The sequence below is a fragment of the Athene cunicularia genome, assembly GCF_003259725.1.
Source record: "Athene cunicularia isolate RWA chromosome 11 unlocalized genomic scaffold, athCun1 chr11_part1, whole genome shotgun sequence".
In the NCBI taxonomy this organism is placed as follows: domain Eukaryota; kingdom Metazoa; phylum Chordata; class Aves; order Strigiformes; family Strigidae; genus Athene; species Athene cunicularia.
In genome coordinates, this window is record NW_020799113.1 from 7,834,221 (window position 1) to 7,847,568 (window position 13,348).

General features: G+C 46.2%; 1 protein-coding gene across 1 annotated transcript in view; it reads left to right on the top strand.

Moving 5' to 3' along the window:
* The window catches only part of WTIP (WT1 interacting protein), an 85,682-nt gene that overhangs the window by 51,718 nt on the left and 20,616 nt on the right, over window positions 1–13,348 (top strand). The window contains exon 4 of the mRNA XM_026856945.1: window positions 7,322–7,389. Within this exon, the coding sequence (XP_026712746.1) occupies window positions 7,322–7,389 (68 nt within the window). The remainder of the gene's footprint in view (window positions 1–7,321; window positions 7,390–13,348) is intronic.

Here is a 13,348-nt window from a genome sequence, read left to right on the forward strand (position 1 = left end):
ATTCCCCCCCCCCCAATCTTAAAAACCCTGAAAGCCCTAGAAATTCACCCCTCCTTTCACAAAGCCTGAGCAATTGAGCATTGTGAGGGGACGGGGCAGTGGCGGTGGGGGATGGAAGCTTCTCCAGGCCCAGGGGCTGGGGCCGGGGCGCAGCCCTCCTCCTCCTCCTCCTCCTCCTCCTCCTCCCAGCCCCTTCCGCTGCGAAGACCCTGCACTGCCCTGGCACCCGTGCCAAAGGCTGCGGCTGGAACGCAGGACCCCATCATGAAGAGTGTGCTCATGTTGCTTGGTGGCCTTGTGTGAGTCCCCGGTAGGAGATGGAGGAGAAAAATTTAATTAATGCTTATTCAGGGGCTAAAGCAGCCTCAGTGCTCCCCGTTTTCAAGTGGGTGGAGTGATAGAAACCCCATGTAAAGAAAATCTCTGTGCAGATAGGCAGTCATAAGCCAGGGGGAGGGATGGAGGACCGTGGGCTCCAACTCACATGTGAGTAAAGGAGAAATGGCAACAAATAAAGAAATCGCATTGGAAGCTTTTGTTTTCTTTTGTTGTATCTTTAATTTCTGGATAGTTGAACCTCCTATACCAAGTGAAAGAAAACAGATCTCCTGGGTGAAATTCTGCATCAGTTTTTATCTTGAGATGACTGGGTAGAGGAGGTAGCAGAGGTAGATTGCTATTACTTAGTATTTTAAATTATTTATTCCATGTTTGTAAAACTTGGTATTTCTCTTGAAGTTTCAGTTCCTGGAATCATCTGGCAACTTAAAGTTTTGCTTCCACTTTTCAGAAACAGTAGCTGGCCAGCCTGGGGGTTTGCAGAGAACAGATTGGATTCTGGATGTTTCACTCACCCTTCAGCTTTTGTATTATTTTGGTCCTGGTTTCAGTCATTAAAACGTGTATTTAGCACACAGGTGCTCTTCAGAGAGCAAGTCTCACCTTGCACAAGAAAAGCTGCAGCGTCTGTGACAGCATTCAGTTGAAGGCTGTGGACAGTGGTCCCCATCGTGATACCCTGTGCTGTCGTGACGGTGTCCGCAGGCCATACAGGAGATCACTTGGGCACTGGCTGCCCCTACACCAGCTTGGCAGCGGGTCCCGTCACAGCCCATGGGTGGCACCTGGAGTATAAAAGTGTGTTGGGGTGCTGTCTGCATTTGGGAGTGTGAGCAGTCCATGGATGGCCACTGCAGACCGGCTCTGAATCAGAGCAGCCCCAGACCTATGCCAGGGACTTTTGTAAAACAAAATTCCCAGTTTTGGCCTGGTAAAGTTTACATTTCCACTGAGCAGTGATGGTGACTGTGGCGGCAGGTGGGCAGCAGGCATGCAGATACATTTGCTCAGCCCAGGCTGCCTAGTGTCTGGTTTTGCTTGTACAGGGCTTTGGAGCAACGCATGGGAATTTTCCTTCCCTATTATGGTAGCTCGGAAATATTTGAGCAAATGCTGCATATTAGTCCAGGGTGTACGTTTACATGTCGCTTTAGCCTGAATGCTTTGTGAGACTGTCACTTAAGGTGCTAGCATGAGACTGGAAGCCATGCGGTGTCCCATCATCACTGCGGAGATGGTGGCTGAAGTAGTTATCCCGTAATTAGGTCTATGTTTAACATTGCTAACTGAAACACACGCAGAGTTCTGCGGTCAGTCAGGCATGAAGAAACGGGCAGCCATGCTCAGAAAAGCTCTGCGAGTTGTGGACCAAAAGTTTCCAGCCTGCAGAGATTCTCACCGAGTGTCCTGTTCAGCCTTAGAACTGACAATCCATAAAATAAGAAGGGGAAGAAATCCCAGTGAGAGAAGTGATGTGATGCACTTTTTTCCCCCATAAAGAGCTATTTGTGTGGCTGCTGTGAGACAAGTCAGGAGCCTGTGGGTGCCACTTGAGGAGCAGGAGCAGGGTGGCAGTGCTGGGGGCTCAAGCAAGCCTGGGCCTGCCGCAGCCTGCACCTTCTCCTGCCGGCGGGGGGACCGGGCGGCCGTGCCCCCATGGGAGAAGCAGCAGCGGAGCTGAGGTCTGTGCTTATGTGTGGTCAGACCTACCCAGGCACGTCCCAGCCAACAGGAATGGCAGGTGCTTGAATAATATTCCGTGGCAATAGCTCAGGCTGTTCAGGCTTTTAATGAGCTCTGCTCTAACAAATCCCTTATCTTTAGCAGTGATACCTACAGCTGAACTCTGCAATCGGACTCCATATTGAAAGGCTTTAAGTACATTTCCTGACTAAAATACAATCTTGTTCCATACAGTTGTAATGTTAGAAATAACAAGGATATTATTAGTCATCTTGCATGTTGTTCCCTCTTAACGCTAAAAAATTCCTCTGTGACGTTACTAGTAGAGGCACTTACATCACAGGAGAGATCGTGATGGTGAGGAGGTACGCTGGTATATTTTTTGCAGCACGCTGGTAGTCTCAGGGATGCACCAGGCATTATCTGGGAGGCAGGGCTGGGGCTGCAGCATTCCCATTATGTCAGAGGGGAGCTGTTTGTTTTTAAGTAGCGTCAGGCACTGAGACAGTGCAGGCTTCTCACATGAACTTGCTTACACTACAATACTAGTAAATCATGATTATTACCCAACAGTTGCATGTTTTTAATCATCAAAGTGCTTAAAAATATTATAATAATGCTTGGCACTTTTCAACTTCAAAGTATGCTGCAAACAGTAATTAGGTCTAATAACCATGCTGTGACAGTGAGACATTGTTATCTCTTGTTTTACAAAGGCGAGGGGGGGTGTTAGCCCCCGACATGGTTGCATCATCCCATGTGAGGCTGGAGATCTACCGCTGAAGGCTGCGTCTTGATAAACTCACCTCCCTATAGGCAAATACCCCACTGCCAGCAGCTGCAGGGCAGGCTTTGAAGATGCTTCCCGGGCTGGTGGGGAGGGGGCAGGACATTTTCAGTGCTCTTTCCGAGCACCTCCTCAAGACCGTAAAACCCCGTCTGATTCACATTTTGTTCCATGAGGGCCCGGAGCAGCCTTTGAAACAGATCTGGAAAAATTTTTACCCCACCTTAGCTTCCTGGCTGGTGTGTTTTCACCACCCGGCAAAGTGTTGTGGAGGCTGGAGAGAACAGTTGTGGACAGCCTGTGACAACTGTGGGTCATTTTTCCTTTTGCAAGCCGAATCTTTGAGTCCTTTGCTAAAGCACCAGCTCTCCTGTTCCTTCCTTTTAGTTTGCAGCACGTAAGATATAAAAGTTGTGCAGGAGGTAATTGCTAGACACATTTCAATACTAGAGACTCATAAACCAGTTAAATGTGAAAACTGATGTTAAAAACCTAGAGCTGATTCTGATTTTTTTAAGTTCCAAAAGCCTGCATTCTTTTGGATGTTTGTCATGTTGGTTGCAAACACCAGTTGTGATCGTTCCTTGGGACAGTCATTTCTAGCTTGCAGTTTACTAACTCCCAGATCATTTACATGAGTCTTTGCGCTCTTTGCTGGAGCACTCGTGAGGTCTCTGCCTCCCACCTGAGGTGGTGGAACCCCCTTATCCTGGTGTTCGCTTACCCCTCGATGTGAATGTCAGTCAAGAAATCTAAAAGTTACCTGGAACAAGCATTTGTTGTCACCGTGAGTGCATAAGCTTCATTTTCTACAGTAAAACAAGGCTAAAGAGCACTCAGGGCAGAAAGGGCTTCCCTGTAAAAGCTAGTGTTACATGCCTGCACGGCTTCTGCCCTGTCCCATGGACCCCCGCACATTCCTGGCTGACCTGCAGCTCTTCGGTCGGGTGCGAAAGGGAGCCTCTTCCTCACTACTGTTGAAAACTGGTCTGACGGGGCAGGCATGCCAAGGTGGGCATCCAGCAGGAGGAGGAAAGCAGCACAGTGTTTATGAAACCCCGTACCTGTGAACTCTGCACTAGGCTGCTAATTATACCAGCTCATTATTACTATAATGAGCCATCAGCAAGTTGCATCAAGTTTTGTCAGAAACTCTTGACTTTTTTGTTTCAATATTATGAAAGCAAATCGTAACCCAGGCTTGGCTATGCTCGGTCACCCAAAGGAAAGCCAAGCAGCAGGTCCTGTGTACCGGGGACAGGGTGGTATTACCTTGTCTAGCTGGCCAGGCCCTTGGCTGCCTAAAGCAACATGATGTTTTTTAAACTTGTTGTCTGTGCCTGATTGACAGTAGTGGGTTACGGCTACACAGAACAGGCTGGTGCTGTGCAAGCCCCCGCGTTACTCCAGGACCTCGAGAGGCGAAACCACGTTGTCCAGTACACGGAGCTGGGGGCAGGTGCCCTGACCTGGAGGCGTCACAGCCAGCCTGCGGCTCGGCTCTCCGCGGCTGGGAGGGACCAGTGCTGCATCGCCCTGGCTTTGGGTCCCGTGGGCTGCACCTGCCAGCACTCTTGATTGCGGTTTTCACATGGTGCTCAGGCACTCACATTGTTTGGTGTTTGACCATTTTCAATGCTGTTATTTAGCAAGCTCTTCTGGAGGGCAAATGGAACTTACGTTCTTGCCTTTATTTCTAAAATGCAGTATGTAGAACCCAATATAGTGCAGCCACGGCTATTTGTGTGATAACTTGCTGTTTCTTGCTTATGAGATAATTATTATATGAGCCGTGAATGAAATTCTTCTAAGGTAAAAGGCCTGTCAATCATTAATTATTGCTAATAATAGTAATTACGTGAGCAAGTTGCTTGCCTGCTTTATGAGTTTAGGCAAGTCGACCTGTTTTTTTCATTTGTAAAATGGGGAAAATGGTTTTTTTCCTCAGTTTTGAAAGGTGTTGCTCTGTGAGTGCTGTGCAAAAGAGATGTTTTTACCCTGTCAGCTGTACAGAAGGGGAGGTCAGCTCTCTGTGTTTGGCAGGCAGGGGGGCTTGAGGAGCAGCAGGGTGTGAGCAGGGGCTCACAAGTTATGCAGTAGCTGAGATAGAGGCTCACAGCTTTGCTGCGCTGGGGTGAGATGAGGTTGTTTCATGTCGCAGGGCAATCAGCTGCCAAACACATCTGATAACATAAATGTCTTTGAGAGCCAGTCCAAAACATCGGGTTTTGCCTTGTTTGCCTTGGGTCGCAGGCTTCCCACTCCTCCTCAGCCTGGGAAAGCTCTGACCCCACTGGCTTCTCCCAGTGATGCTGTGCAAAGGGAACAACAGGAGCAGAATTTGGGGAGTTTCTATCAACCTGAGCACTGCCAGGCTTTGCACACTGGGATACAAAGCAGGGTGTATGGGTCCTTGTGCACCTTGCGCAGTGTCTCGGGAGAGGCTGACACCTCCCCAAATTAGGGAGATCCTTCCAGCAACAGAGTTTGGGATTTGTCCCTAATTACCTCGGCTGCTCCTAACCATAATGGGTGTGTGGTGAGGGTGATGGCCAGCACTTCTCCAGCTGAAACAAACGCCCTGGCTCTGCACCAGCAGTGTGTGTGAGCAAGGTGGAAGTGATGCATCAGCATATCCAAGGCAAGTCCCTGTTCTGGGTGCAGCCACTTCATTTCCAACATCTAAAGACAAGTTTGTTTATCAAGGCTGGATCTGGCAGAGCCAACATGTCCTTTAAAAAGCCTTTCTGGCCTCTTTCCTTTTCTTCTCTCTTCCATTTACCTTTCCTTTACCTTCCACTGAAGAGGTTTAAAAACAGCTTTGATAAGCAGGAGGAAAGATCTATAGTTGCTCCTCATCAGTCGAGAGAGGCCCCATGACCCCCTGATCACTGTCCCATCCCCGTACCTTGTTTGTGTGACATGTAGGATGGACCAGTTTTACCTAAGAGTCTCAGAGGAGATGGGAGTCTCAGTGCATTGCCCATGCCACCAGGCTCCTGGTCCCCACCAGAGCTACCAGGCAGCTGGAAAGACAAACAAGAGCTGACTCCACCTACCAGCAGTATGGAGACAGCAGCCCATGAGATCGACAGCCCAAGAATGTGCACACAAAAGAAGCATTTCCCTCGGCCACGACAGTAAAACCGCCAGACAACCACATGCAACATGTGATTTCCCAAAAGCATCAGCCCAGATCCCGACTTCTTTGTGCCACACACTGTTTCCCAGGATCAGATCACAGTGGCAATGTGTAAAAGGCACTTTCAGGCACTGAAAATTAATCATATTTTCCTCAACATTGTTTATGGAAACCGTGGAGAGCGCTCCTGCCCCTCAGTGCTTGGCCAGCTGGCTCAGCTCACCAGCAAAGCTCGGTGGTGTTTATGGTGGAGCTACTCTGCCTCGGTAGGAGACGTCCAGGCTTACTCTGTGGAGTATAAGCTTCAGCAGTGACCTGGGAGGGGTCATCTGCTGACCTGTAAATACAGAGACTTTTGCCCTCTTCCTTGCTCAGTGTCACTGCTAACGGCAGCTGGTATGCAGCCTGTAGGAGGCTCCGTGCCCTCTGCTTGCCAAGGCTGCAAATGGCTTGTGAGGGCACCCAAATGTTTGGGAGCTTTGGCCAGTGGGACCCTGGCACAGAGTGGAAAGCAGGTGAGTCAGGATAAGTGCGTTTTTTCTTCTCCCTCTCTGGCTCTACACTGGTAAAGTGGCGTTTCTCTCAGTGGAGTAGCTCTAGTGTAAGACAAGTCTGATCTGCTGTATCTAAAAACTGGCTGGGCTCAGTGTTTTTTTAATTCCCAGTTTTATTCCTTTTTTGTTGGGACTCTCTGGAGTCTGTTGTGCATTTCTCTGTGAAGAGAGCCATCAGTTAAGGACGATCACAAGCTTTGTCAATAGAGTTCCACCGGAATTAATGAATTGGCAAATGTTCAAACTTGAAAATTAAGTACCTTGGGTTTGGTGTGATTTTTCTGCTCTTCCCTCCACCACACGTGCCTTGTATTGCTTTAGTGTTGCAGAGAGCTGCGGGTGTACCTGCTGTGACATAGATTAATGTATTAATATTTTTAAAGGTGACAGGAACATCCGTATGCAGTATCCCTTGTTTCGTCCTTTGGAGACAAACACAGTGCTGACGTTGATTGCAGTGGATGTGTGCCTGCTGTGGTTTTACCTGTGAAGAAAACTGTCTCAATTTGCAAATGAGCCTTTCCCTCCAGAATAATCATTTTGGGGGTTAGATTTCAAATTTTCTAGGAACTGGTATTGAGTAAATTCCATAACCTGTGTTTAGCAGTAATGTTTAACTGATAATGAATTTCTTAAGGCAGGATGGAGCCAAGAGCCTAACCCTCACCCGTGTCTCTGGATGGACCCTCTGGGGAGGAGAGGGGCCAGGAACTGGCGGTGCAGACAGGGGCAGCAGCGTGTGCTTCTCACTTTGCATCCTGAATGACTGGGTTTGGGAACAGAGCACAAAATTCTGACAATGCTCTATTTTAACAGGGAGAAGACTACGAGGAAAAGCATTCTACAATGTCAATGGCAAGGTGTACTGTGAAGAAGACTTCCTAGTAAGTAAGATTTCAGCATTTTTAAATTGTTTTTAAACTGAATTGTTCTTTTACATTGGCTTGTTTGCTTTGGGAGATGGTTTAGTCACCTGGGGCCTCCAGCTTATGCTGGAATTGGGAGGCATTTACCACTAACTCCATAAAGACAGGATCAGGCCCTTGGTTTGAAGTGGTGGCTACGAAACCAAGTACATAACTGTCCATAAGCCATCACAAAGTGTAAATTATGAGAATAAACACTGGAGCTGCTCAAGCTTGGGACTTGAATTACAGCCACAAAGCCTTGCCTGCCAAGCTAGAGCTCGAAGTCAAACATCTGGGGAATACCAATCATAACAAGAGGGGAGACGTTTTTGACTGGAGCACGTCATCGCTGTGTACAATGTTGCTTTGTTGCAGGCACAGTTTTAATCACCGCTCTGCTTGGAGTGATGTGGAGCTGCATTGTGATTAGCTAAAAACTGCTAGCCACGGAGGAGCAACTAATTTTCTCTCCATGTGCCCAGAGCTTTTATAAATGCTTTACTTTAATAGAGACTGAGTCATGAAAAGAAAAATGAAGCTTGTTGCTGAGCTGTGTTGTTCCAAAAATAAAATATTTGTGCAATTAAGGGTGAGGATTGTGCAGTACACAGAGGATGATTTGATAAGTGGCAGACCATTTATAATTAAGATTAAGAGGACAGCATGGCTGGGAATTGAAATTGGAGAGGAATGATATATTTTAGTTTAGGGGATGATAAATTGGAGAATCAGTATGTTGAATTTATACCACCTTTATTTATTGAAATACCATTCATTTAGCAGCTTGGGCCTTCCAGGACGAGTTTCCATTTCTTATGAATATATGGCCATGCTTTTTGCAAAGGAATTATTCAAAGTGTATCCCACAACAAAAATGTTACTGGCAGTTCAGAGTGTGCAAATGCATTTCTCATCAATGCAATCCATAAAAATAATGGAAATTCCTAAAATATAAGCCATATTTGCCTTCATGTGTTACACCTTTACTCTTAGCCTACCACAGCTGGAGCCTGTTGGAAAGACCAAATTTTATTTTGTGCAAAAAATAAGTTTCTTGTTGTAATTGAAATGTGTTACTGTTTTGCTTGCATTTTGGAGGGAAAACTATTTTTTCTCTTGCTTTTTTCAGCTTGCTCTTTCATGTGTTTCTGCAGAAGCACAGGGAGTGGGAGAATAGGTGGAATTTGAGATGGAGGGACTCAAACCTTTGAGATTTTTATTTTGAACTGTGTTGGAATGTACTTTTGCCATCATCAAAACCTTTCATCCAGACTTAATGACATGATTGTTGTTATTAGCTTGTGATGTCAGCCTAAACATGAGAATTTTATATCTAAAAATCTCAATCTTTTGGATAACACTCAGTTTTCAAGGAGGGGGGGAGGAACACCTCTTCAGTTCTTAAGACATGTTCTGTAGTAGGCTTCTGAAGGGAGATACTTGCAGTGATTTTTCACAAGAAAACTGAGGTTAAGAACCTGATAGGAATAAACCTTCTTCAAGTTAGGGAACTGTTGGGACATTAAAGGCACAGATTTAAAAGCCCAAACCTCCCACAGGTGTGTTTTAGCAGATTCCCAGTAGGACAGAGGGATGGGCAAGAAGCAGATCAGAGAACTCACTGCTGTGTAAGTCAGCAAAAGAAATCAAATTCTGACATCCCTGCCTGTGTTAAGCCAGCTGCTTCTCAGAAAGTGATTTCAACTTCTCTCAGCTTCCCCTGAGCAAATGTCATAGTAAGAATACTAGAAATTGTCTTGTTTCCCTAATAAAATAAATGAACTTGGCCTGTTTTAGAGTTCTGTGAGCAGAAAAAGCTCAAAGCTTTTCTCAAAGTCTGAGAAAAAGGCTGCAAAGTAGCAATTAAGAAGGAAATCATTTTAACTACTTCATAGTCTCAGGTCTTGCTCCTAACCAACTGGAAACCCCAGTCCTCTCTGAAAAGAGATGTTTTCAATCCATAGATTCAATCTTACAGATTCCCTGTGACAGTATGGTAGTGGGATATTAGGGAAGTTAAAGATGGGGTTGGGGAATTGGGTCATTAAAACTTTGCTTGAGTGTGAATTAGGCTGATCTTGCACTCTTGTCAGCTGACCACTGCCATGCAGCATTGCGGGCCAAGGAGGGAGCAGCAGCAGCGCGGCAGGAGCTGCTGTGCATTACAGCAGTCTGTCGAGTTGTTCGCAGGTCTCCACAGACGTACGTGCCTCCTCCCTCTCTGCAAGCCTCTGCCCTGTCCTATAGCAGTAGTGGGAGTACAGCTCCTACCTTGGACCATTCTTGCACTGGGAGACTTGTCTTCTAGCTTGTTGCAGCCTCTTTCAGGCAGTCAGAAGCAAAGTGGATCGCATTCTGGTCTCATTCTTAAGTAGGAGTGCAAGAGAAAGATTATTTTAATTTGGGGAGGTAAATGGAGGCAGTCCACCGATGTAACAGTTACTAAGAAAACACTGTCTTCTGTTGGTGTCCTTGCTCTTCCTTGGCTTTTGTTTGCCTGGGAACTGATGAGGAGAAAGATACTCCTGTAAGTATGGGAGCCTGATCACAGCTCAGTGGAGTTTCAACCCCACAGCTTGTGACCAGCTTAGTTCAAGTATGACACAATCATAACAGGAATTAGAAAGTAGAGCAGCTTCAGAAAATTTGAGTAGGAGATACTGTCATGTTGGGGTTGTTGGTGAAATCCATGTAATAACTGAATTGGAGGGGCCTGTGTGTACATGCTTGCAGCAGCAGGATGAGCTTTCCATGGATTGCCAGGGACAGATGTGAGGAGTGGATATTTCATCGCTCACAGTCCAGCTAAAGCAACAGTGGTCTGAATGAGCCCCTCGTTTGCCTTCCCAGCAAGAGGCATGCTGATGGGAAGCAGCTGACTTGCAAATGTACTGCAAATGGGGAGCAGGAGTGGTAGTGGGCTGAAGCCTCCCTGCTACCCATCCCCTTCCCACCCTCAGCAGGCAGCGTGGGGCAGAGCTGAGGGCTGCAATTCCTGCAGATCTCTGTCTATCCCCACTGCTACTTCTGTGTATTCCATTAATTTGCTGCAGGTGCTTCTTCCCCATCATCCCTGGCATCATACTGGGGATGTCCTGCAAGCCAGTCCAGCCAAGACACAAGGGCTGCAGTAAGTTCCACTTCAGGACTGCAGTAAATAGCACATGAACACCGATGGGAGGAAAGCTGAACTGGTTCTTGCTGTGAACCAGTTAATGTAGGAACTTTTAGGGAAGAATGGATATTATTTATGAGTTTCTTCTCATCACAACTGTTAGAAATGTTTAACATCCTATAGATGTCAGTATTTTAATTCTCCTGCAGTACTGCTGTTTTCTGTCAGAACGGCTCCAGCCGGAGCAGTCTCCAGAGCTGTAGCTGATGGCTCATACATGATACCTGGTTCTTTAGCTTGCACTCACTCAAGTCAGATCAGCTGTTTCTATCAAAGGTGATACATGGAATTCACTGCAATATTATGTATGGTCCTTGAAGCCCAACCGTTGTCTGATCCTTATAAACGTTGGCCCCTGTTGAAGAGCAGGGCTCACTGTCCCTGGCTAAACTGTCGCATTCAAGGTTCAGCACAGCACTAGTGCCAGGTGCTCCGGGGGGTGTCTCTTCCACCCCAGAGGCAGTTGCACTTTAAGCAGTGAAATGCTGTGTGCATCACATTTTTTAAGAGAGGTCAGTTGTCACTTAAAGCATAGCCAGTGCCAGAGAGCTTTGGCTACCAAGTTGATTCAAAAAGATCAGTCCATAAAAGTGTGACATGAGGGGCTGCTAGCATCAAGCATTCAAAATCTGGCCCTCTCTTTGAAAAGTGCTTTTGATTTCTGGATGAAAGGTGTTAGAGAAATGTAGATGTTATTCATTATGAGCAATTTCCACTGCACAGCCATAAAGCCATCCAGAGCGCAGATACACCCATCAAAACCTTTGGCAATAGCCGTAAGGTACATTCTTCTAGCAAATAGTTTTCCCACATGTGTGCTCTTACTGAGGGCACAGATTATCTTTCTCTAAATCAGACGGCTTATTTTGCTCATTCTTTCCAGGGAAGAAGTGCTAGAAGTTTTTAGATGCACTTGTGGAGTTGTAGATGGGGAAGGGATGCCACAAGCCGTGGTCATCCTCCCGAGAACAGTGCTGGCCTTCTGCGTGGGGTTGTGAATGGATGGGTGAGGGCTGGTCAACCCTTAGCACCTGGAGGACATGGCATGCCTTTTCCACTGTTTATTTTTGTCAGCCTCCTGATTCCAGCCCTGATGAGCTGCAAATTGTCTCAGTGCTTAAACCCAAGCCATATTGGCTAAATGTAGTGAATGAATCAGATATTTAAAAAAATAAAAATCCACAGATCGTTCCACCTCTGCCAAAGCATGGTGTAAAGATTGCCTAATTATACAGTTTCCAGTAGGGGCACTTCAGTGGTGACACTGGATGTTACTGAGTGTAAGGAGTAAAAAGAACAAAACCAAAACCCCAAACTCTTCATGGCTTGGCTTTAGCTCCAGGGAAGATCCAGTTATTCTTTTTCATGCCACCTTAAGGTAGCAAGTCCAGCAATATCCAAGTCTTGGCTCAGCCCTGTTAGGATAGTTATTTCATTAAAGGAAATAAAACAAATGACAGTTTAATCCTTCCCTGAAAGCTCTTAGGACACAGATGGCTAACTAGCCATAACAGGGACACTGTTCCCGGTGAAGTGAGCAAAAAATAAATGCCTTGCTGTATAATAAATAATCCCAGTCAGATGTTCTTGTTCCATTTTGTTGATAAATTGCTGCACAATCATGGATGAAGGAAAAATAGCTCAATAGTTTTCATTTGTCTTTCCTTGTCAATGCTTAAATATCTTGTAAGGAAATTTAAAAGAAATTACTGTTTTTCTTGGCAAAAAAGACTTCTAAAATGTCACCAAAGCAGCCTGAATCTTAGATCTATTATCTCTCTTTTCTTTTTTTTCTTTTTTTTTTTTTTTTTTTTTTTTTTTTTTGTTTTTTTCTTTTTCTTTTTGATGGGCTTTTCCTTTTTCTCTTGAGGTAATGAACATTATTGAGTGGGGGTCCAGTAGAGGTTAAGAAACGAGAGAATTTCCCTCCAGGGAGGAGATGAGAGAGAAAATGAACCTCGTGACAGATGTTAGTTACATTGCTTAATGCACTACTGGAAGACACTCAGATGCTCTGGAAATAACCTATTACAGACACCACAAGCTGCAGTGCAGAGCATCAAGGTCATCCCAAACTTCCCCTTTTAAGACAGTCTCTTTCACTGTCTTATAACTTTGCCAAATTTCATCATTTAGGCTGAACTTCTTCACACCAGGTTTCGGCCTCGGGCTAATTTTGCTGTCATTAGTTCTAGACAGTTTCATCTAAAGCTGTTCATCCATTTCCGTGAGTAAGACTGGAGGAAGATCTGTCACTTTGCCCATAAATCCCCAGAGAGAAAGGCTCTACAAATTTCATTTTGCCCATGCCAACCATAAAGAGAGACTTAGTGCATTGCATGCCTCCAAGAGTCCTTTGGGTGTCCCTTTCTGCCCTCCCCGGCCCGGAGGGTGGCCAGCCCCTGTGAGGGTTGGTGCCTCTGCGGCTCCCTGCCCTGGCCTCCTTCCCTCCTGCCAGGGAGAGCCAAGGGCTGAGGCTGTGGCAGGAGGGCAAGCAGCCCACAGCGTGGACAGAGCTGTGCCTTGCAGCCCTGCACGCTGCCTCGCAGGTCTGCCGCCTTCTCTCCACCCAGTCTGCTGGGGTTTATGATTCTTATCTTCCTATCTTATCTTCCTTCCTTTGCTCTGCAGCTGGCCACCACAATGCAAAAGTTGGCTACCGAGATCATACAGAGCCTCGTCTTGTATCCACAACTGTAAAACTCTCAATGATTTAAAAAATGCAAAAGGATCAGGGTGTGAAAGACTGGTAGGGAGGTG